Here is a 25936-nt window from a genome sequence, read left to right as displayed (position 1 = left end):
ATGCAGAACCTTCATTAGACTTGTAGACCACTGCTTTAACTTTTTAAAAACAAACAGTTGCTAACCTTTCCATAACTGTTGTTCCTTGTAATATGTTGCACATCCATTCCACTGTAGCCGTGTATGTGCTCCAGTGCACTGCTAGGGAGTTTTTCCCTTAACAGTTCCCATCAAGGTGGCATGAGTGTCCTCAAGTGCCTTGCATGCAGGCATAAAAGGCCAAGCTGCCCCTCCCTTTCCCCCCAGTTCCTTACTATAGTAAAGACTCTGATAGAGAGGGGAAGGAGGATGGGTCATGGAAATGGACACGTGCAACACATCTTGAAGAACAACAGTTACAGAAAGGTTAGTAACCTTTTTCCTTTGAGTGATTGCACATGTCCATTCCACGGCAGGTGACTCACAAGTAGTCCCAACTGGAGATGGGTTCGGAAGCTATCTGAACAGGAACCAAAGGACCATTAGTTGAAATTTAGCATTGCCTTTAGATTGCCGATAGTGTAATGAAAGGCAAACGTGACATGATGTCCACGTTGCCTCTTTCCCAATGTTGGCAAGAAATACTGCTGAGGTTGCTCGGAACCTAAATCAAATGACTCAACAATCTCTCTGGCGGCTTCATGTTAGCAAACACAAATGGGTATCCATGATGAATTCCTTTGTGTGGAAACAGGACTGTCCTTCATTCTGTCTACAAGCACAACAAGCAACTGAGATGAAGATCTGAAAGATTTAGTCTGATCTGAATAAAATGCTAAAGCTCTTCAAGTGTCCAGAGGGTGCAATCTTTCCTTGCATTTGTTATGAGGCTTTAGGAAAAGGTTAGTAAGAAAAAAATGGTTTAATAAATTTAATAATTGGAGATATACCTATCTCATAGAACTGGAAGGGACCCTGATAGGTCATTGTGTCAAGCTCTCTGCCTTCACTAGCAGGACAAAGTACTGACTTTTGCCCCAGATCCCTAAGTGGCCCCCTCAAGGATTGAACTCAGAACCCTGGATTTAGTAGACCAATGCTCAAACCACTGAGCTATCCCTCCCCCCCCTTCTCATAACTGTTGTTTTCAAGATGTGTTCTTCATGTCCATTGTGTGTGTGTGTGTGTGTGTGTGTGAAGCGACTGGCTAGCATAGTGGTTAAGAGCGCCACCCTTTGATACGGGAGACCGGGGTTCAAATCCCGGTTGGTACCCAACTTTCCAGTAGGGGTCCTTGGGCAAAAGGCCCCCTAACGCTTCACCTGCCTACCTCAAATATGAGAGTGACACGAACTAGGAGAGTCATGCCGGCTCGGACGTCACCCGGATTAACATGTTTCGCAGAATGTTGAGGAACAGGACAATTGACGATAAGTGGGCTAACTGGACCAAACCATATCATCTGACGGAGACAAGAGAACCTGGAAGGCTGAGATGCTAAGCACAACAGAACCTAAGAGAGGGGCTAGATGAAACGAATGAGGGCTATGGATTACAAAAGCCTACATCCAACTTATGCGAAACAGCAGTTACCAAGCGCTCACAGTATAGAGGAAGCTGCTCTCACAGCTTGAGATGAGACCAACTCCAATTACATCCCAGACAAGAAGACATGAAGAACAAGTGATGTGCCAGCCCACACCTGAAGCTGAAACTCACTGCCACCCCCATGCAAAAGCAAGCAGCTGATAGAGGCAAGATCATGGAGAACTAGTTACAGTCTATATCCTCAGAGACCGATACCAAGGCCATGGGAAGCATCGCACAGATTAGTATGTAAAGACAAATAGAGCCATCATGACCCGTACTACCACCATATATCAAACCAATGACTGGTAAACGCTACATAGCCTCGAATCCTGGAGATGCTTGGCAACGATCAAAGAAGAACACAGTATGTCCACCCTGGAAAAATGAGGTTGAGGATAGAGATCAAGGGACTCGGAGAGAAGTTATCAGCTGGTGGAACTACAGAATGGTGTAGAGATTAAGATATAGACCTCAGCTAAGAAAAAAATAGCAAGGCCTGACTCCATCCTGAACCTCTGCTAAACAACAGGCTACAGCACTGGCTACCTGTAGGCTAAGGAGATACAACTGAGAACGCAGAGGCCTAAAAATAGAATCCGTTCCCAAAGAACCATCCAAGGTGTACTCCTAAACCTGCACGTGCAACACAACGATAACAGAAGAGATCACCACTGCAGCAAAAACTGAACAGTACTGAAGAACATATGGGAGAAGAGAAAGACTCAAACACCAGTGCAAAGTGGCTGCAGGACCTGAGAAACAGAGCACAGCATCTCCCAAGACAGAAACAGTCACCATCACAGTAGCAGACAATCCAGCACGGTCAAGAACATGAAGACTGGACAGCACCTGGGGAACAAGACATGATCCACACCAACTGGCTAAAGAAACTAACAGCATCGCATGACGCTTAGCACACAGATAACCACTGCTAGCTAGCAGGCCGCACCCAAACTGGCAACACAGGAAGGATAGTGGCTGATATGAAGACCCCTGCAAGGCAACAAGGAACGTCAACTACGACCAAATAACCTCCTACCCCACAACATGAAAGTCCTATCAGCATCATAGCACTCAGCACAGGACCAATGGCAGTACATGAGCAACAGCTCAAATGGGCATTGAGAAACCACCAGAGGCTCTAAAACAGACCAGTTGCTCATAATAGAGCAGGTCGCCCAACCAAGGATTGACGAAGACCAACTGAGCACAGCCTGATGACTAACAGAAAGCGCTACGACTAAAATGCCCGCACACATGGATCTGGAATGCGGTGCTATAAATCAAAGTCACAGAATCTAAGGCCTCGCCAAGAACTCAATGACTATTGAAGACACATCGGAAGTCAAACTCAAGGCAGCTTGCACAATGGCCATCAAGTGCGCATACTACCAGTGAATGACTGTCCCAGCTGCTGTTCTGCCATAGTTAACCTCCTCAGCAATAACACAAGACTCGGCTACGGTACAAGTTAGGAGGGGAACTGACATCAGCCACACTCCTCCACATGGATGACATCAAGCTTGTTGCTAAGAATACGAGCAACCATCGCTCCTAATCCACCTGAACCAGACTACAGTAGGATATGGGAGTCTTCGACGGAGAAGTGTGCGCCAGATGTGAAGAGAGGGAAGGTAGTCAAGACGAGGGTGGAACTAACGAGTCGGCCACATAAGACATACAGACCAGCTAACAAAGTAATGGCGTCCCACAGTCACATGGAAACCATGATATGACGCAAGGAAGAACAGCAACAATCAAGTATCACCAAAGGATAAGACAGGTCCAAAGAGCCGCTAGTGAAAACAGATCCACGCCATCAACCAGTATGTCCTGCGGTCATCAAATACCTGCGGTATAGTAGCTGGCCAAAAGACCAGGAGGCTGCGATGTGAAGACCCGGAAGCTCCTCAACAATCACGAGGTTGCCACCGCCAAGTCCAACACCAGAGACGTATCACACCGAAAGAAGCGGCGGGGCTTGTTGAGCGTCAAAGCATGTCTGGAACGAAACCGAAACATCCAGGAGTACATCAGTTAGGATTGGCCCCCAAAAGAGAGCGCTGAGAGAATGCCATAGCGCATCAGACTGGGAGGAAGACCACCAAAGATAGTGCCTATTGGAAACAAGAGCTGCATGGGTACCATCGACAGATAGTGCTGAGGTGCCTGACAGTGGGAAATCCTACAGTGGTGGAAAGAGCTGGACTAAACAACAGCACTGGACATCTGAATCATAGCAGCAACAGGAACAGGCACTGAGCACTCAAGATCCATTCGAAGCAGGGTCTACTCCACATAGAGAGGACCAAGGGCAGACAGGCTCAGAGACAGTCAACACAGTGGCAGGCTGTAGATGCAGGCAGGAACAGCAATACACTGAACGGGCACAACTAATTGGCTGGCATTGGTGTACTAGGAACATCTGCAAGCGTAATGTGCTAACCACCACAAGACCAGATGGGATTTTCCACATGAAGGTGTGAGAATATCAGGTGCTAAGACTTGCTTGGGACTTCCAGATCAGACGGACCAGGCCAGCTGGCACTCAACACGACATGTGGTACAGACAAGACCAGAAACAGCGGTGGTGATAGATATAATCAGCTGCAAGGACAGCAACACAGAAGAAGGAAAGAGAAGCTGGAGAAGTACCAGGGCCTGAAGAGGAACTCGAGATTTTGAAAGGTGAAGGCCAAGTGGTCCCAGGGTGGAAGGAACATCTTGGGCGTGCTCCTAAGCTTGGTGAGTGCTCCAACAGACTCCCATGAAAACATCAAGGAGCTCTCGTCAAAGAAGAGTGCATGCTAGGAACAGCTAAGATACCGCCAGAACCTCAACCCCAGCCTTGGTAAGGAACGAGGTGAGGAAGACACATACCACCCCATAGGGGTAGAGGGAAATTTTATATAATACCACGGAAGATTTGTGCATAGCACATCTTCTTGTCAGTGTTCTCAACTGGGGTGCAGAGGTTTTAAGGGGTCCCAGCCTGCAAAACTCATTCCAAACACGTTTGCTCAGCTTTTAATAATAGGTGTTAAGTATATTAAAGTGTTTTAATTTTGCGGCGGGGGGGGAGCGCGCACTCAGATGCTTCCTATGTGAAAAGGGCTACCAGTAAAAGAAGTTTGAGAGCCACTGGTCTTGTCGGTCCAGGCACCCCTGGAGTTGCGCCTTCGTGGAACTCAATATAAAGTCCTGCTGACCTGCCACCCCCTCAGTTCCTTCTTGCTGGCTACTCCGACAGAGGGGAAGGAGGGTGGGTATTGGAATGGACATGAACAACACATCTCAAAGAACAATTTTGAGAAGGTAACAGTTTTTTCTTCTTTGAGCACTTGTTCACGTTGATTCCAATAAGGTGACTCTGAAGCCCAAATTTAGGTAGTGGGGTCAGAGTCTTCCACTGATTGGAGCACTGCTCCATCATCTCTGGCCTGCTGGGTAATCGCATAGTGTGTGGCGAAAGTATGGATGGAAGACCACATCACTGCCCTGCAGATTTCCTGACTGGGAACCTGAGACAGGAACACTGTTGATGAAGCCTGCGCCCTGGTGAAGTGCGCAGCGATTGGACGTTCAGGAACACCTGCCAGGTTGTAGCACTCATGAATACAGGACGCTATCCATGACGAGATGTGTTGTGATGACACAGGCTGACTTTTCATTCTGTCCGCCACTGACACGAATAGCTGGACTGATTTTCTGAAAGGTTTGTTCTCTTGATGTAAAAGGCTAGTGCCCTGTGGACATCCAGAGAGTGGAGCCTCTGCTCCCTGCCGTTGGAATGAAGCTTTGTGTAGAATACCAGGAGAAAGGTGTCCTGGTTGATGTGAAACTGTGACACAACCTTTGGGAGGAAAGCAAGTATGTAGCTCTCAGAGGGTTTTCTGCTGCCAAAGAGGACCTGTCTAACCTGTCTGAAAAGGAAAGCTCCATCAGGTTCAACCATAGAGCTTCCACCCTGTGAAGTGAAGCAACTTGAGGTTCCGATGTTGAAGACAACTGTAATCTTGTGTCAGAAGGTCCAGGAAGAGTGCCAGGGTGATCAGACATGTCTAGGAGAGATATGTACCGGTGCTGATGGGGCCAGGCTGGTGCTATCAATATGGCCTGAGCTAGTTCTCTCCAGATCTTGAGTACCACCTTGTGAACGATCGGTATGATCAGAAAGGAGAGAACCTCCCCAGTGGAGGAGAAACGTGTCCGTGCTCGAGCTTGGGCTGTAACTTTGGAAGGAGCAGAACTGCCGGCACTTCCTGTTGTGTCTCGTGGTGAATAGGTATAGAGGGAAAGCCTCAACTCTGGAAGATTGAAATCGTGACATTCGGGCGAATGGACCACTCCTGGCTGTGAAACGACCTGCTGGGGCGGTCCGCCAGCTTGTTCTATATCCTGGGGAGCCACAGCTCTTTATGTCTGCCTGTGGTATGAGAGGCAGCAGAGGGTTCTCATATTGCCCCACCAGGTACCACTAAGGGAAAAACTCCTTGACAACTGTGCACTGGAGCTCATGCACACCAAAAGCAAAATGGACATGTACAATCACTCCAAAAACAAGCAGTCTTCTAAAAAGTTAGTTACACAGAACCAACATGTTAGGAAAACATGAAATACCTATATTTGGATGATTTAAAATCTTCATTATTCTTACTTCTCTGAAAAGCTGAAATAAAAAAGATAATAGGAAATCAAATAAACTAGTGACAAAAAAACAATTACCATTCATTCCTTTTTAAGAAGCTGATTTTGTTCTATAGCTACTGATTAGAGTTCTATACCTAATCCTAATAAATGATAGAGTAAATGTGAGAAAACACAGGAATATTACGTATTTCACTTTCAAATGGACCGAATAAGCTTTTTGCAGACAAGAGGAGTAAAATGCCAGCTCTAAAAAAAGTTCTTCTAAAAAAGGGACACTGGATACTTCAAGAGATAAATGAACGCTTTAATCTTTAGGTAATTGGTTCTGATCCAGCTCACTTTAATAAGTTTCATTAAAAGGTTACATTTATTCCTTATGAAGGTCATACTTACCGCAGCATTTCATATTCTGAATACTGGCAAAATCATGGTGTATTAAAGGATTTTATTTTAGGATAGCTCTCGGATGGTTTAGCAGTCACTATTTGCTAGTCATAATCAAGTTACTGGTCAACATTAACTGTTTACTTCACAAAAAGCACAACAATTTTTAACAATACTGCCAACAAGCAAGCACTAGTCAGGAGTAGGTGAGGCAGAATCTCCCTCTTGGCCCTAGAGCAGGGGCTGGCAACCTTTCGGAAGTGATGTGCCGAGTTTTCATTTATTCACTCTAATTTAAGGTTCCTTGTGCCAGTAATACATTTTAACGTTTTTAGAAGATCTCTTTCTATAAGTCTATAATATATAACTAAACTATTGTTGTATGTAAAGTAAATAAGGTTTTAAAATGTTTAAGCAGCTTTATTTAAAATTAAATTAAAATGCAAAGCCCCCTGGACTGGTGGTCAGGACCCGGGCAGTGTGAGTGCCACTGAAAATCAGCTTGCGTGCCGCAGGTTGCCTACCCCAGCCCTAGAGGAAGGTTCCTCCAAGTAAGAATTGAGGCACAGTTGCAGGGATTCATGAGGATGATGTTTGCTTTGTCACGGCCTATCCTGTATTTTTTCTGTGGCTAGACAGCCAACTTTGGCCTCTGGGATGTCAATCCAATACCTTTCATGAACACTACATTTACTTACCAAAATGAATGACAGCAAACAAAATCCATAGCATTTCCCTTCAATTATGACAAGTAGGGGATTATTTGGTCATGAATCTCAGGCAATGCCTCACCTCTAAAGTTTTACTGATTAAATAAAATGTCCTTTTTGTCTCATATTTTCATGAGTGGAGAGGACCTTAATTAGATCTCAGAGGGGTATGCAGGGTTAGGACGGGTCAACTGCCTGCCAGTTCCATTGTGGGGAGAAAGCAGCAGAGAATCCTGTGGCACCTTATAGACTAACAGATGTTTTGGAGCGTGAGCTTTTGTGGGTGAATACCCACTTCGTCAGACGAAGTGGGTATTACCTTACTTTGTCTGACGAAGTGGGTATTCATCCACAAAAGCTCACGCTCCAAAACATCTGTTAGTCTATAAGGTGCCACAGGATTCTCTGCTGCTTTTACAGATCCAGACTAACACAGCTACCCCTCTGATATTGTGGGGAGAGGCATACAAACCACGCCTCCACATGATGGAACTATTAAATGGAAATTTCACTAGTGGTAACTTTTGTTACCTATATGAGGAAGAGCCTATATGGGAAATAGGAAGCTATGTGGCCCTTATTGTAAAACAATATTTTCAGAAGTTGTATAATGTTCAAATTTGACACTCTATATAAACACAAGTGTTAGGCTAGGGTTTTATTTTTTAATATAAAAATAAGATAAATCAGTCCTCAATTTTCTGATATGTAGCCAAGATGACAAATTACACTAAGGCAGTCTTGTGTTATTGATGTATATTTTTCTTACGGTATGGCTACACCGGCATTTTACAGCACTGCAACTTTTGCACTCAGGGGTGTGAAAAAACACCCCCCTGAGCGCTGCAAGATGCAGCACTGTAAAGCCTCAGTGTAATCAGTGCGGCAGCACTGGGAGCGCGGTTCCCAGCGCTGCACGCTACACCCGTAGAGGATGTGGTTTACATGCAGGGCTGGGAGAGCTCTCCTAGCGCTGCCGCTCCGACCACACTCGCTGCTGCGGCAGGGCTTTGAAATTTCAAGTGTAGCCATACCCTTAAATTAAAAACAGCAAAGTTATCCTTTCTCCTCTCTCTACACTTTGTGCACTTATTTTCTGTTACACTGAAAAACTGACATGAAGGTCATGTTATTTTAATATGTAGTACTGCCTTCAAAAACTTGAATTATGAATGTCAAACATTCTCACTTCTTCTGACAACCTAAATATAAGATAGACATCACCACGAGAACACTGAAATACAAATGCTATGGTATGTATATTCCCTTTTATTTTGCAAATGCCCATTCTCAGAAGACTTGTGAGAAGGGACACAAGAAATCATCTTTTTAGGCAGTGCAATATGTTGTAATCAATTGCAAACTGTTCACATCCTCTCACATCATCCCAAGACTCCAGATGGATGACATTCTCAAGTCTTGATTATTTTGTGAAAGCTGCTCTGGCTTGACAAGAAAGGGAGCAATTAAGTGGGTTTTTTTTAAATCCAACACTAGCCTTACAGCTACACTAGTGAATTAAAAGGTTATGGTATGCTTAACAAAGAAAGATCTAAGTGGAAAACATACTACATTACAAAATGGACAAAAAAAAGTAACCGCTCAGTGCCTAGAGGATCCTGCAGACTAAGTAAGAGATAAGAATGGATGAAAATAAGTACATAGTAGTGCTACTGCAAGTTTCCTTCAACTCATATCTATCCACACATTCTAAAAAATAAATATATCTTCCCTTTTTAAATGTGTCCTGAAATCTGTAGGGAGTAGCGGCTGCAGCTATGAGTCAATGGATATTAAAATAATTTACATTAAAAAAAAGATTAGGGTGTGAGAAAGAACAGTAAGAGCCAACAAAACCGAGGAAAAGAAAATCCTTTGTACTATTCCTGTTGAATGGCACAAACATCTTTGAGCATGAATAATCCGAATTGTGCATAACTGGGTGTTTCACCACTGATGAAGTAGACCAAGGAGGAGAAAGAAATAAAAGTGGCAGACACAACAGCAACTATGCTAAAATATGAGAGAACTAGGTTTGTTTGTTAATCAAATGTGGTAACACAATGTATTCCCCTTTGCTAATTTAAGGAACGTGCATTCTTAGATATAGGGGAACAACTAAGCAAAACTGTTACTGGAGGGACTGAGCAGAAGAAGCCATCAGGCAAGAGACGTACACAGACTCTCTATCATGCCCCAGAGAGCTCCCAGGCCCCCACAATAACCTGGAAAACAAGATACTGAGAATCAAACTACTTCTACTAAGCCTGAGCTTATTTACATAGCAGAATAAAATGGTGCTAGTATTAGGCATTTTAAAAGCTTCACTGAAAAACAACTAAAAACCCATGTGACCCTTACTGTGAAAACAAGAAGTAACAAAAGCGGCAACAAAGAAAATTAAGATTACAATCACTAATTCAGCCAGGCTAAAAGCACACCCTTACAGCTTTGACACAAAGAAAAATAGTTCAGGAGGATGTGGGCTTTTGTGCACTTTCCTAAAGTCAGTTTAAGTTTTAAGCCTATATTTGGACACTGGCGTGTTGGCTAGTGATCAGAAAAGGGGGCTGGAGTTCTGGTTCTATCTGTAACCAGGAACTGATTCATTGTGAGAGACCTTGTTAGTTATTTGTATTGTGGCAGTGCTCAGGAGCGCTGATCAGGGACCAGAACCACACTGTGTTAAGCACTATACAAACACTTCAATTCTATCACTGTCCCAAAGAACTCACAATCTAAGTATAAGACTAGTGGTTACAACAAACAGGCAGGACCTTTCTAGATCCTGACACTTATCCTTTAGGTACGGACCTTAGATAAAATTGTCACAGAAAGGACACTGTTTAAATTAACCGTTCGTAAAATGGCCTGTAAGTGCCAAATATCTACACATTGTTCTTCAGCCATCATATATTTGGATACTTAACTTTAAAAAATAAATTAATAAGTGATATGCACTATAGTATGGTAATATTTTTCCTACTAAAACATTTGAAACACACAAAATGAAAACTAATTAATGTATTTCTCCAGAATGACTTAGCAATTTTATTTATGTTGAGTTCCTCATTAGGAAGGAATTTTCAGTACAGTACTTAGTTATAAATCATTGCATTAATAATGTACACAAGATACATTGTATCTTGGCTAAAATAAAGTGAATTTCTGTAATACAGAAACTCATTTTCAAAAACTTACATGTTATATTTTGGGGGGCAAGGGATTGCTTTTAGAAAAATTTGATCCAACAGTACTAACAGGGAAAATGCTACAAGAGAGAAGTATAGTATTCAAGTCAATTTAAAATATGCAGAGGCATCATCATAGTAATTAGGCTCTAGAAAATAAATTGTCTTTACAAAAATCAATCTCAAGTATCCCTAGGAAAAAAATAAAAACGTTTGGGATGAGAGATGGATAGAGAGAGGAAACTAGTAGACTGGAAGGCGCCAGCATCACCATCACTGGCTCTGCCACCTAAAGATGAGTCATATACAACTGTAGCGTCAGTGCTTAGCTACTCTGTACCATTCTCATCACCACCAAATATTTTATCTCTGCTTTTAAGGTTCCTAGGCTGAGACAGCTTCCACCTTAGCAATCCGCACTGCACATCTTTGCTGTTGATTCAGAGCAGGCTATAAACTCTGCTACACAACCCTGATGCTGAAAGATTAACTTCAAACAATATGCAGCAAACTTTTGAAACATCTATCCCCCTTTAAACATGCAGCTGCATGCATGTGTGGATGACTAGGTACATGTCTAACTGGTTCTCTGCATGCACAAATTCTACTCGCGTTGGGCATGTGTATTTTCCACAATTGCACTTCTACCCCAAGTTTTTGAAAAGTGATTTGCAAGAAATTCATGGTAAGTCAAGGTATAAACTCCAGATAGTAGAGATCTTTGAAATACACTGAGATATGGATATTGTTTCTCCTCAGCTGCTCCACGCCTCTCCCTTTATGCTGGCCGTTTCTTCACCACTCACAAGAGAGTTGCTGTGAACCTCCCTGATTACCTGTCACTATCTCTCTGTTTGTCTTTCCATCTCTCCCCCAATTCTTCTTCCAAGGTGCTCTGAGTAACTAACAAATCATTTGACTTTCAAGGGTAGATTTCCAACAATGCATAACCGCTCTTAAAGTGACATATACTTTCATGACAATATTAAAAAACTTCAGTGTAAAACTCATAGCATTAAATATAAAATATGAATAAAACCAATAAACATATAATTACAAATTGCATCACAAATGTTTTAATGCATATTTATACATTTTTGCATTTTTCTCCACTTTCACTGAAGCTCCCAAAAAAGTTGACTGTGGTGGTTGTTTTTGTGATGGATGTACCTTTTACTTAAAATTGAACAACACTATTTCACAGAGGCTAAAGAGCCATCAGATGATGACTTTCGGTCATAGTTTACCTGAGCCAATTTGAACAAAATAACTTACAAATAAAACACTCCATCTCTTAACTGGTTAAGCCATCCAGTCCCCAAAAGCTTGTGTGTTTTCCCTATTTGCTTTTGCGCCATTAATTTAGATAAGAGCACCTACGCACATGGCCTTTTACTATTTGTATAAATCTGAATAAATATATACGTTATTTAGTGTTTTTAGCCTGATTTCACATAAAACAAATTCCTGGTATTATACCTTACCCAAATTGGGTAAATCCATCTATTTTTATTAAAGTACATACATAAAAGCCTTTGGCTATCAGTGTTTTAGTCAGGAAAGTGCCCAACAGGTGTGCCCCCTGTGTACAACTCTAGGTCATATCTGTGTACTTAGTGACAATAGTAGCATTTATCACTTATTCTTGCAAGCATAGATGAGCCAATATGACTATGGCAGAGAGTGAGATGGTTTCTCTCCTCCAACCTCACTCATCAAAAGGATTATATTTGTAGAATCTTTTTTGCTGGTGATTATGTATGAGGCATAGACATAGTTTGACTTTTAGCCTACAGACTGAAACTCTGTAGTCGTAAATTTAACAAAGTGACTACTGAAGTGACTGAGACAAAACAAATGCTCATGAATGCCATTTTTACTGAGTTGGACCACATGTGGAAGGAAAAAAATACACCCAAAGGAAGCCAGACATACTCTTTTTCAGTTTAAGAGTTCAGGCTATTTGAGTAACAAAGTAAGACTGGCAAAAGACATGCAATTGTCTCTGTTTGTAGCTTCGTATGCATTCTTTATTTGAAGCACGTGCTCATCTTGCATGACTGCAAAACTGTCCAAAACAGGCCTTTTACAAGAAAAGTCAGCATTAAGATGCACTAGCTCAGTTGTGTATTTATATGAAATGTGAGGCAGGTGTTGCTTCATGGACCACAGCATGTGAATTCAGGAGTCGGAGGAGGAAGAGGTAAAGGGAAACAAGCTGTAGTACAGTTGAAAGATAAGAACAGTTAATCAAAGAAGCCTACCTTTTGAAGACTAGTTGGGTTCAACTGTGTTTTGTCAATTATTTTTATTGCAACCTAGAAGAAAAAAGTTTATGATCAATATTTCCAGTTTAGATCTGATTAGATTGTAACATGGTTACAAATTGTTTAGTTTTAGAAATGCAAGGCATGAAATCAGATCAAGAAGATTAAACAGATATAGTTTTATTAATAAAACACTCTGAATAAAAGTATTGGGAACAAATGGCTCCTAAAGAAAATAAAAGTAGGCTTCAGTTCTGTTGGATGCATTGGACAAAAAACAGCACTTAATGGTATTACAGCAGAGGAAAATTCAAATGGTAGGAAGAAAGATGTATTGCAATGCAACTTATTCTAAATACCGTATTGCAGGGAAGTAATTTTCCTCTAGATTATAATCTTATAAAATACCACCTATATACAGGCAAACTGTGAAAATGTTTTAAAAGCAAAGTTTCATAGCAAATTACAGGTATTGCAATACAAACTTCACAGCAGTTAAATTGACCTTTGGCCATTCACTGAAGATGTATGTGCTCAGCGTTAGTATTCTATTAATGTTATTCCCTTCTTGGAAAGAAGAGAAATGGCATCTTGTATACAACAAAGAAGTGAATTACACTGCACAAATTTAATCATTCATTCTTTTATCAGGTTTCCATCTTCTCTGTAAACACTGCACAAACATTTTTGAACCAATTAATTCTTAAACTAAAATGTAAGAGTTCAAGAAACTGATCAAATGAAAATTCAGTGCCAAGGCTGCCACACACTATAAGACATGAAAGGATCTCCAAATCAAGAGTGTACAGGGGAAGTAAGGAAGGGGAGACACTGTGTTTCAACTGAGGTACAAAATAAGCTAGACAGCTTCTTATGACTAAAAACAGTCCATTTATAGAAATTATCAGATCAGACCTAAGGTGCATTTAGTCTTGTATCCTGTTCTCCAGTGATGTCCAGTACTAGGTGCTCCAGCGAAACGTGTATGAAACCCACAATAAGCAGACGTTTAATTGACTGGTATCAATGATACCAGTCCCTTCTCCAAGTTAAATTCAGGATCTTGTAAGATGTATGAATAGGGTCCTACCAAATTTCAGGGTGGCAATACCATACTACGTCATCCTTACTGCGCTGCTGCAGGGAACATCTCCACCTACAGAGCCAGCAACTGACGCTGCTACTCTCTAGCTGCCCAGCTCTGAAGGCAGTGCCCCTGCCAGCAGCTGCGCAGAAGTAAGGGTAGTAGTACCACAAAGCCCCCCACAGACACACAATTCCTTTTTGGGTCAGGACCACTACAATTACAACACTGTTAAATTTCAGATTTAAATACCTGAAATAATTAAATTTATGATTTTTAAAATCCTGTGACCATGAAATAGACCAAAATGGACCATGAATTTGGTAGAGCCCTATGCATGAATAGTGTACATTTTTCCTCCAGTCTTTATTATTTTCTATTTATCAACACAACTTCATTTGCCGTCATGTTCCTCATTCCTCACCAGTCTTCTCTGGTCTTTACTAACCAAATAATTTTGTGTTAGCTGCAAATTTTGCTACTTCAAGGCTCACTACTTTTCCAAATAACTGAATATATTCAACACTCATCCTAGCACAAAACCATAAAGGTATCCCAATGTTTTGCCAAGAAAAGTGTCCATTTAATGCTATTCTGTTTCCCATCATCTAATCAATTTTTGATCCATAATACTTTGCCTCTCACTGCATGACTACTTAGTTTCTTTAACAATCTCTTGTGAGGAACCCTCTCAAATGCCTTTTGACAGTCTAAAATTGTCAACTTAATCTCCTTTATCCATTACTTTACTGATACATTTGACGAATTGTAATAGATTAGTGTGCCTGTTGTCCTTTGGAGAAACAGCAGTGGTTAGATTTAGATACAGTGATCTTCCAGGTGTTCACTATCCTATTTTTAATTACTATTTCAACCAGTTTGCCAGGAATAGATGTATGGCTTACTGGTCTAATTCCCAAGGCATGGGTGGAACAGACGCTGACTGCTGATTAGAGGGCCCCAGAGCAGGAATCCAGAGTAAAGGGTGGGCCCAGGCTCCACAACCAGTCACTGGGGAAGCAGCCCTGGTCAGGCAGTGCATAGGAAAACTGTTTAAGCCTGTCTGGGAGAAGAGACTTCCTTCCCCCTCCAGTGCCCAATCAGAAGGGGAACCACCAGCATGACCCAGCCAGAGAGGTGAGTCATGAAGAGGCCAGAGCAGCTCCTAGAGCGACAAAGAGAGGAGGAAGGAAGGCTTCCAACTATGGGGAGAGGTATCAACCTGGTGAGTTATTTCCCAGAAAGACTAGGAGGAGGTGCTATACCTGCAGTGGGTAGAACACCCCATCACAGCCCTCCAAGCCCAAATCTATTCTAGCTATCTATTGTAAAATAAAACTATTTACAAAATTTGCAGGTAAATGCCAAAGGTCAAGGGTCCCCTCTCAGACCATAGGAAGTTGAAAGGAACTGGAGAGGTACTTGGTCCATACTACACCTTATATCCTAAGTTCAGAGCATAGGGCTGAGGGTCCAAAGGACACTGCTAGCAATAATCTTCCCGTCTCAGGTACACAGAGCACATGAGTGCCCATAGTGGAATACACAGAGACCAGCACTTAAAGAACCACCTTCACTATCAAAGAGGCCATTATATACAGACTTAGGCCTGAACTATGAAGTTCAGAACCCGATCAGCATCTCAATTATTCCCACAGTTTATGAGTGTTCAGATTCAAGTTTGTTCTGAGCCTCTCTCTAGATGTAAAACAGTGGTAAGCTGTCACCAGTAGACTACAAAAAAGAATTTTAACTTTGAGGGGATTAGGTAGTACATTCCACTAGAGTATGCTATGAAAAACCAAAGTTCAGTTTCACTACCATTTTCTGGGGCTAAAGTCCATTATGAAATCTTGAAAAACATCCCTTTAAGGAAAAAACCCCTCCAAATACACAGTGTAATAAGTCTCTCTCCTTTGATTCATTACCCTGCGTGATCAAGACATAATTTTGTCTTCACACTACATCAGTCATATTACTCTTCCCTAGATAAAAAGGCTATTTACACCTTGAGATCTCTTTTGGATACAGACAGGAGGTACAGTAATCCATGCCTTTGTCACCTGTAGATTGGATTACTTAAACATGTTGTACGTGGGCCTGGCACCTAAAGACCTGGAAATGGCACAGAATGCAGTTGCCTGATTAAGTGGTGCTTCCTGCAGGAAGCATATTAAATGTGTTCTCTGATTTGACCTAGCTTCCTATTAGTTTCCAGGTGGCATTTAAAGATATTTGATTCCACCTATAAAGGCTCAATGGATTTGGGTCCTGTAAACTGAGTCCACCTCTCACATCCATACACATGGCACTACTGCCACCAAAAAAAGCTCTCTGATACCAGTAAACTGGCAGGATTTGATCTGCCAATCATCAGCAAACATTAATTTCACCGGACAGACACAACAACAACAAAAATCCAACAGTAAGGGTCAGCAAGTACAGCCTCTCATACACCATGTGTCTGCAGGGATCCAGTGTCACCAGTCCAGCAGCTGCATAGAGCACCCTTTGTAGCCCCGCTGTCACAGCTCCTTGCTCACGATCAAGAATACAGGGCCCATCCCTAAGCAGAAGCCATTCAGCAACAGGGTGGCCGCCTTGTGACCCTGATTGGCGGTCTCTACTCTGCTGGGCCAGGACTGCAACCTCCCCCACACCTTGCACCCGTGGAGGGTGGGTGTCTCAGGTTCTTTGACTGAGCTGAAAGCCCTTTGCAACCCTGCTGTCACCACCACCACCCTAATCCTATGCCTCCTTAATTTCCCACATCTGTGAAAATTAAAAGTTAAAAATAAACAAAGATGAAAATCAATATGAAAGATCAAAATTACAAAAAAAAGAAAAGAAAAACAAAAACTAAATTCTGCCACACCTAGATAGATACAGTTGACATCCTAGGGAAAAGCTAAAACCCTCCTCTTACCTACTGTACTAAGTATGGTTGACAAAACATTGGCCAGCCTTTCAGAATGGAGACTCTTGATACCTATGATACAAAGCCTACTTGCAAGAATTCCAGATGTTGTCAATGTTGAAGAAGTGTTGTAGATCCTATACCATTACTTTTGAATATCAGCTATGCTCTCATATACATCAGAAAGAAACTACGTTTCTAATTGAAACTTCTGAACCTAGTCTATTTCTTTGCAATTAGGAGAGAACTAAGCAGAGGATTGGGCTTTATTCCACTTCACAGCTGATGACAGATACCTTTATCATTCTGATTCTTTCCTTGGTAGGATGTTGATCAAGATGGGATGAATTTGCACTCTGAGACCTGCTAGGTGCTTCTGAAAATGTTAACGCTATGTCATTTAAATGACAAGTGCATGTCACTTCTAAAAATGGGACTTGGGAGCTGATATCATCTAAGGCCTTGGCTACACTTGCGCTTTACAGTGCTGCAACTTTCTCGCTTAGGGGTTTGAAAAAACACCCCCGAGCGCAGCAAGTTACAGCGCTGTAAAGCGCCAGTGTTAACAGTGCCGCAGCGCTGGGAGCGAGGCTCCCAGTGCTGCAAGCTAATCCCCATGAGGAGGTGGAGTACATGCAGCGCTGAGAGAGCTCTCTCCCAGCACTGGCGCCGCGACCACACTCGGACTTCAAAGCGCTGCCGCGGGAGTGCTCCCGCGGCAGCACTTTGGAGTTCCGAGTGTAGCCAAGCCCTCAGTCTCTTAGATGCTTTTGAAAATATGTTTACTCTCAGTTTTATTTTGAGCTCTTCAGAATACGGTTTATTATAGTCTGTTGTACTTGAACAGTTGGAAAAAATATAGAAATAGTTGAAAAGTCTCTATAGCATTTTAGTAACTAACTTCAGCATGTACTTTCTTCATGAATGAGTAGTTTTTTCCCCTTTAGTTCTTGAGTTATGATGAGGTAGTTGAAGGCTTTTTAAAATACATAACTCAAGTATACACAGGTATATTCCCTGTGGCAATAAATGTTAAAACTCTATGGAAGAGGTATGACTCAAAGGTAAATTAGCTTTTAAAGTAACATTTTTACCCCTCATACTAGGAATCAGGATTTCTCTCAGTGCATCTCTCACTGATAGCAAGAGGGCACAGCACAACCAGCAGCACATAATGCTAATTATTCTTAAAGTTTAGAAACATCACTGACCAAAATAGCTGGTATATGACTACAAAAATAGCTGCAATCTCTCTCAAAAAAAGCCTCTGAGCAATACCTTTGGGGATGACATTCAGAAACAGCATCTATGATTATACGTGCAGTAGGATGATGAATTCTCATATTTATATGTTGTCTTTCCTCCAGAAATAGTTCGAAGTACTTTATGCGCTAGTCTTACAAGAACATACCTCTTAAGTGTCCCTCATTTTGAGAGACGTCATTTATTTTAGCCCTCAAATTATGTAAAATTCCACACAAATATGATGGTCCCTCACTTTTACTGTTGAAAGTTATTTTCTTCAGAACTGTAACACCACGAACCTGAGGTTAAACAAAGATTTACACCAAAGAGAAAAAGGAATCCTTCATTTTGGATCTTTGTCACATGCTACCGCCCACCTTTGGAGTCCATGATATTCACATTCTTTAAACCATATTTAACAGCAAATTGCAATGCTACGCAACAGCTTAGCACACAGAATAATGAATATTATTAATGCAAAGTGAAATTAAGTAGTCAGAATGTAATTACCCAAATCGGAAGCTAGTTGGGACATCAGCATTATTCTGGAGATAGGTGGTGGGTGGGTCACCTATTCCCCATTCTAGAGATGACACACCTCCATTGCCTCCAGTACCACTGGTTCTGTATTGACTCAGATGTGGAAATGCCACCTATTAAATCCCCAATAGTATTGCATTCAGCAACTTGGTTTTCCTTGTAGATCTTGGCCAGCAGGGTCACTTTAACCTCACAATGCCCAAGTTCATGCCAAACCCATCAATTTAAGTCAACAGGAAGTGCTGAAAAGGAAAAGTCTTTATCCTGCAGTAGACTGACTGAAAGTAGCTATTGATAACAAAGGTACAGCAACAAGAAATACCTTCTATAGCAAATAAGCTATTTACTAGTAGGAATATAATTTATTTCCACAGAAAGAAACTGTCAGATGTAAATTACTACTTAACTGTATTGCAGTAGCACCTAGGAACCTAGTTATGGGTCAGGGCCCAATTGTGCAAGACACTGTGCAAACACACAAAAAGACTTCCTGCTTCAAAGAGCTTATAAGTGCTATGTATTCTGCCTTTGTTTGCATATGCAAAGGAATTCTACTAGCAAATTTCAATACTATTCATTTACTTAACAGGTATTTCAGAACACACAGACTTTTAAAAAAAAAGAACAAGAGTACTTGTGGCACCTTAGAGACGAACAAATTTATTTGAGCATAAGCTTTCATGGGCTTTTAGTATGTAAAGCGGTGGTAATCCCAAATCTCCTCTACTGCTGTGAGACTTGGGTGTCCTATAGAAAACACCTGGAACACCAGCACTAGCACTTTCTTCGGAAGATCCTCAACATAAGCTGGGAGGATCGCCACACTAATGTCAAGTGACCTCACAGAGGCCAATATCTTCAGTGTTCAGGCCCTGATTATCCAGCACCAGCTGAGGTGGCGCGGGCACTGTGTGTGCATGACTGACACTTACCAAAACAATTGCTGTATGCCCAACTCACCAAAGGAGAAAGGAAAAGGGGAGGTCAAAAGAAACACTTCTAAGACACCCTCAGGATAAACATCAAGAGATGTGACTTTGACACCACACACTTGGAGACAGTAGCCCAGGACAGAGATAACTGGCAAAGCCTTGTCAAAGAAGGAATGTCCACTTTTGAGGAAAATCGCCTTGCCCTGGTCACAGAAAAATGGCAAGGGAAAAAAAAAAAAAAAAAAAAAAAAAAAAAAAAGACAGGCGACTGTTGCCCAACAATCATGGCCCAACCCTGACTTTCAACACCACCCGCAACATTTGCCAACCAGACTGTGGCAACAATTGGACTCCATAGTCACCATAAAAAATAAAACCTGTAAAAGAAATCATCCTCAACCTTGAAGAATTGTCTAAGACGACAACTTGCTAACAAACATTTCTTAAAGATCCAGTAAAAAACAAACTCTTTTTAATAAACAGCATTTTGTAAACATCACTAAATCCAAGAATTTAGTTTTCTATAATTTTGTTTTTAACATTTCATTTTCCAGCAAATGCACAGCCATTTCTTGTTAACAAAAAATGCCATGCTGTTCTAGGACTTCGCATAACGCTATTTAAAGAGCACTTTCAGAATGACCGCAATTGAGCATGCTTTACACAGTTAACAAAAGCATTTTACCTCTCTGCCAGTAAGGATGTGTCTAGCCAACTTTACTTTTGCAAAATTCCCCTTTCCAATTGTTTTAAGAAGTCTGTAATTTCCAATATGAGGTTGCTCATCTGCACAGGAAGCTATAGAATTTCTACAGCGAGCTCCAGAGCGCCCAGTTCGAGAGGAAACTTCTTGACGTCCTTCTCCATGAGAGGTGTGCTATGATAAAGATATAATACAGGTATTAGATAAAAAGTGTTAAATAAAACAAGTGTATAATTAACAAAAACAAAAGTACTGAAGTGTTACTTATCACTGAGTAATTAACCTGAACTGGAGAAACTTCTGTTTTACAGCAATCTAGAATTATACTTTTTGCGTGTCAGTAATATATCTGATCCATGCACACACTTTAATTATGGGCCTATACGACTGCTTTCACAATTTAACAACTTGCTTCTTGTTCTTTTCTTTTCTATTAAATCTTTAGTTTTAGATACTAAAGGACTGGCTGGCAGCGGGGTATTTTGGGTAAGAGCCAAACTAATATTGACCTGGTAATGTGGCTGGCCCTTTGGTGTTCAGCAGAATCTTTTGTATAGTGAGCAGACTTATAAATAACTTCTCACTTTACTGGACCTAGATGTTGCTCAGGAGCTAGAGAACTGGAATGCAGTAAAGGGGGTTGTGATTTATTTTTTCAGCTTCCTGATAACCAGTGTGGGGGGACCAGGAGCACAGTTTGTGATTGGTTGGTGAATCTAACAGCCTTCATTTCCAGTTTGGGAGAATCTGCTCTTTTTTACAGCCTGCCCTGACCTTCCATTTTCAGTGGGGGCTACCCTAGACACCCTGGGTCACATAAGGAAGAATGGGATTGCTTTAAAGAAACTGTTCCACAGGCTGAGTTTGCTGCCTCCTCAAAGCGTTTTTAAAAATGCTCCCAAACAAGATCTAATTGAAAAAAAACACAGAAAAAAATATTCCTGTTGATTTTTTTAAAACCCTTTCATCCAATTTTTTAAAAACTTTCTGATTATCTGTATCCTGAACTCACTAGTACAGTACTGTAGCACCTTCTCATGGCAAGGAACCAACAACATATATCATTTGTTAATTGTTAGCTGAACGTAAAACCTTCAAGCTATTTTCTGCTAAAAAACTTTGCTATAACAGAAAAGCTGCAACGCCAAAAGAAATACATTTTTGTACAGCCACAAACTTTAGAGCAAGAACTTCAATTATCCTGGAAAATAGCCACTAATAATCTGGGTTTAATTGTCAAATCTTATCATGCTGGTATTTGTTTCAAGGCCTTTGGACCAACTGCTCATTCTGAAGTAGTACTAGTGTTAGCATGTATCTAATAAGTCTATATGGGAAAGGAGGATTCAATGCATTTGAGTAATCAGTCAGTTCAATTTAGTGCCATGGGAACTGACTGCCTCCATCCTCTGGCACAGCTGCCAACTTTAGAGAAGTGCCCTGAATTACATTTCTCAGACAAGACTGAAACCAGTGAGCTTTTGCTGGAAGCGTCTACCACAGCAGGGTAGGGTGGAAGAGAATCTGGATTTTGGTCCCAATCCTCTCCTCCTTCCCACCATGTGGTCTCACTTGGATGCATAAGATATGGGACCCCTTGATATACCAAATTAATTCAGACAACACAAGTCCACAACAGGTATTGTGTGAGGAGGCGAAATTTCTTTCCATGCTTATCCTCCTGCATCTCTTTTCCATATATGATTTAAAGGAAACTCTATAAAACAAAGCCTTATTATGGCTTCCTTGTTTTTGTTCTTCCTTCATTCCTTTTCCTGAGGATGGATTTATTTTAATAGCTGAGTTCAATAATTATTTAAATCAGCAAGCTGGAAACCTTGACATAAATCATCAATTTTATTATTTTGCATTTGTACTTTTTTTTAAAGTTATTTTCCTACAGCCAGGTTACAATAAATACATATTGATTCGTAACTAAATATAGTCTTTACACTAAATTCAATACTACTTTTAGCAAACTAAGAGGGTATACTATATCTATATACATTTAAGCAATTATATACATAATATATATTCAGTCAATTTTTGAATTGTTAGAGAATGTAAATGAAGTATGTGTGTGTATACACACACACACAATTTGCATTTTCATGTACATATATATACACACATACAACAAATGTGTAATATATATATTACACATTATTTGCGTTGAGCAGCATTTGAATGGAAATTGGAATGCAATTAAACATGCACAAAAACAGCATTTCAGAGTTATCGCTTAAATAAAACTACCTTTAATACGTTGAATACATAAGAAAAAAGTTTATCAAAACATGCTGCTCAAAATTGATTTATTAAGACAAAAGGAACTATTATTTGTAGTTAATTGAACTATTTCTGGTCATCATATTCTTCAGGATTTTAGAATTAAGAGATTTCATCTTTTTATGCCTCGTTTTGATTTATGGATTCAAAGAAGAAAACAAAAAAACACCTTTTCTGCCTTTTTTGAGTCCCAATTGGTTTCTCAACTTTGATGGACTAGTCCTTGAACTGAACTAGTAGAATAAACTGAGAAGAAGAAAATATTCTCTTTGCACCTACAAAAGCACCTACTGCTATCAAAAGCTGGTTTAGCACTTGAACAAACTCTGGATCCAGGTGCTTAACCACTAACTTCCACCAGTTCAGGGGTCTGACTGTGTTTAAAATTTTGGCAGCAAATATATACTGCTTGGATTTTTTGTTTACATTTAATTTTAATGATTGATTGTAGAGAACTTAGGCTTTAACATGGGTTGCCATAATTTCAGATTTAATATTAAGTGTAATTTTTAAATAAAAAATGTATTTAAATTTAAAAAACCTTTAAAAAAATCAATTTTTTCCTACTCTCCATTTACCCAATATTTTTATGTATCCTCCATACTGTCCACCCGAACCCCCAGGACGTACACCATACACACCTTTCACACTTGGGTATCTAAACACTGTCCCCAACCGCAAGCTGCCTAGCTTGTGTCCCTCTGCTGTCATTTCCCTGTTGGCGCTGCCCATCTCAACCGCCAATGTGGCTTCCAAACAGTCACCTCTTCCTTCAATTCCTCACTCTGCTTGCAGCTTCTACTACTCTTCCAGCTGGGGGCAGTCTAAAACCCAGTGCCCCAGCAATCCTCAATGAACTGGAAGAATCACTCCAGCAAAATTCTATTTCACTCCAAGCTCAGCTACATGCATGAGATCACAAATGGACTGCAGGTGCGACAGAGCTGCAAATGCACAAGTGTCAGTTGCAACACATAATGATTAGCTCTTTTCATAGATTTTAAGGACAGAAGGGATCACTGTGATCATCTAGTCTGATCTACATAACACACACCATAACTCTTCTCTGAATTAACTCATACTTCTAGTCCAAAATCCGTGGTTGAACTAGAGCATATCTTTTAGAAAAACATTCAATCTTGATTTAAAAATCTCCAGTGATGGGCAATCCATTACAACTCATGGTAAGTTGTTCCAATGGTTAATTACATTCACTGGTAAAAACCCAAGCCTTATTTCTAGTCTCAGTTTGTCTAGCCTCAGTTTCCAACTACTGGATCTTGTTAAACACTCTCCAATTTATCAACATCCTTCTTCATTGTGAATACCAGAACTGGACACAATATTCCACCAGTGCCAAATATAGACACAAAAGAACCCCCGTACGCCTACTCAATAACCCTATTTATACATGCAAGAATTGCATTAGCCTTTTTGGCCATTGCATCACACTGGGCGCAGCTTGTGTTCTGCTGATTAGCCACAAAGATGCCCCACATCTTTTTTAGAGCTCCTGTTACTGGAGAATAACGTTGCCCATCCTGTAAGTAAAGAACAAAAAATGCAGGACAAGGTGAATGACCTTACATTTGGCCATACTGAAATGCATATTGTTAGCCTGAGCCCAGTTTACCCAACATTCTAGATTGCTCCGTATCAGTGACCTCTCCTCTTCATTATGTACCACTCTCTCAATCTTTGCAATAGCTACAAACTTTATTGGTAATGATTTTACATCTTCTTTCGGTCCATTGATAAAAACATTAAATAACATAGGGCCAAAGAACTGATATCTGTGGGGTGCCACTATAAATACATGTGCTCAATAATGATTCCCTCTTTAAAATTCTAATATTCATCTAGTAATGAATCAAAACAATTGTTAGGATTTATTTTGCTCCTAATATATTTAAGAAACTCTTTATTGTCCTTAATTCTACATGTCATAGATGTCCTTTTGCTTCCCTTAGCAATTTTCTACAATTCCTAGTTTATATTCACTGCTTTCACTCTCCCCATTTAGCTATATCTATCGGTGTCAATTTCCACTTTTTTATACCTGCTTTCACTTCCCCTCTACGACAAGATGCTTTTTTAACCTGTGTATCCTCTCTCAATGGTGCTTTTTGAACATCTAGTAACATGTTCTTATACAGTTCCCTATTACCATTCTCAATTTTCTGTTTATATTCTCCCCACTCAACTGATTTGGCTCAACTGTATTCAGCTTTGAGCAACTGATCCATTTGCAGCACCTAGTATATTCACATTACTGGTTTGGAATTACTTGGTTTTCACATAAAAAATGCAATCAAATCAATCACAGAAGTAAAATTAGAGGTTAAGTGGAAGTGATCAATTCTTCTCTCTTGCTGTCAAGACCAGGCCTAATATTGAATTCTCCTGGGTCAGATGCAACACTGAGTTAGGAATCTTACTCCTGAGGGAATTCTGAACCAAAAAAACTAAACTCTGCACACAATATTTTTAAATTGTGCAATTTTTATTAGTCAATAAATAAATGTGGAGGCTCCAGCACAGTAGCGGGGAGCACAGGCCACCGGCTGCACAGAAGTGGGAGATCACTCTGCAGCCTCCCCACTCCCAGGACACTGACTCAGCAGCTAGGCTGCACCCAATCTGGACACAGCGGAAGGGCCAGGCCTGCCCTATAAACACCCCAGGGCCCTGCCAATCTGCGGCAGTCAGGTCAGCCCAGCAAGATCCAAGTGTGGAGGGGCTTAATGTCAGGGGAACCAGGGTGAGGTGAGAGGGTTCTATGTGGGGCAATCTATCTGCAGGTGGCTCAGTGGGGGGTCCAGATGCAGGGGGGATCAGGATGTACAGGGGCTCGTTGGGGGGTTCCAGGTGAAGGGACAATGGGACTCTGCAGAGGGTCCAGATTAAGGTGGATATGGCTAAGAGGAAGGGTCTGGGTTGGGGGGGATGGGGCTCAGCAGAGGGCTCTGGATGTGGGGGCTCAGTGGTGTTAGGGGAGTGGGGCTTGATGGAGTGGGGGTCTGGGTACAGCTGGTTGGAACTCAGTAGGTTGGGGGTCTGGGTGATCCAGGTGCAGGAGAGGATGGGGCTCATCAGGGTGTGGGTTCAAGTGCAGGGAGCTCAGTGCGGGATGGTCTGGGTGCAGGGGTCCAGATGCAGAGGGGGCAGGGCTCAGTGGGAGGAAGTGCTACCGGGGGGCCCTCCAAGTGCAGGGGATGAGGATCAGTGGGGCAAAGGTTCAGGTGCAGGGGACTTGGTGGAAGGATTCTGGGTGCAGGGGGTGAGGCTTGGTGGAACTATGTATGGGTGGGATCCGGATGCACTGGGTTTGGGCAGCTGGGGGAGCAGCTCTCCATACAGTGACCACTCTCTACCTGGCTGAAGAGCAATGGGGGCAGGAAGTGGGGAAGGTATGGCACTTCCTGCAGCTGGAGGAGGTTTCTGGATGTGGGTCTGACCGAGACCCAGCCACTCCTTGCAGGGGAAGAGCAAGTCCCATCCTCTCTTGCCTCTAG

At 41.4% G+C, this 25936-nt stretch overlaps 1 protein-coding gene across 7 annotated transcripts in view; it reads right to left on the bottom strand.

The window, feature by feature from the left end:
* The window catches only part of MARK3 (microtubule affinity regulating kinase 3), a 110048-nt gene that overhangs the window by 64771 nt on the left and 19341 nt on the right, over window positions 1-25936 (bottom strand). For all 7 annotated transcript variants that reach the window (XM_032771596.2, XM_032771601.2, XM_032771602.2 and 4 more), the window contains 3 exons: window positions 20115-20306; window positions 12709-12762; window positions 6130-6178 (listed from right to left, as the gene is read on the bottom strand). In XM_032771596.2, the coding sequence (XP_032627487.1) occupies window positions 6130-6178; window positions 12709-12762; window positions 20115-20306 (295 nt within the window). The remainder of the gene's footprint in view (window positions 1-6129; window positions 6179-12708; window positions 12763-20114; window positions 20307-25936) is intronic.

Source organism: Chelonoidis abingdonii, chromosome 4 (genome assembly GCF_003597395.2).
Source record: "Chelonoidis abingdonii isolate Lonesome George chromosome 4, CheloAbing_2.0, whole genome shotgun sequence".
Classification (NCBI taxonomy): domain Eukaryota; kingdom Metazoa; phylum Chordata; order Testudines; family Testudinidae; genus Chelonoidis; species Chelonoidis abingdonii.
Note: the sequence above shows the minus strand (reverse complement) of the source record. Positions and strands in the feature narration are given on the sequence as shown.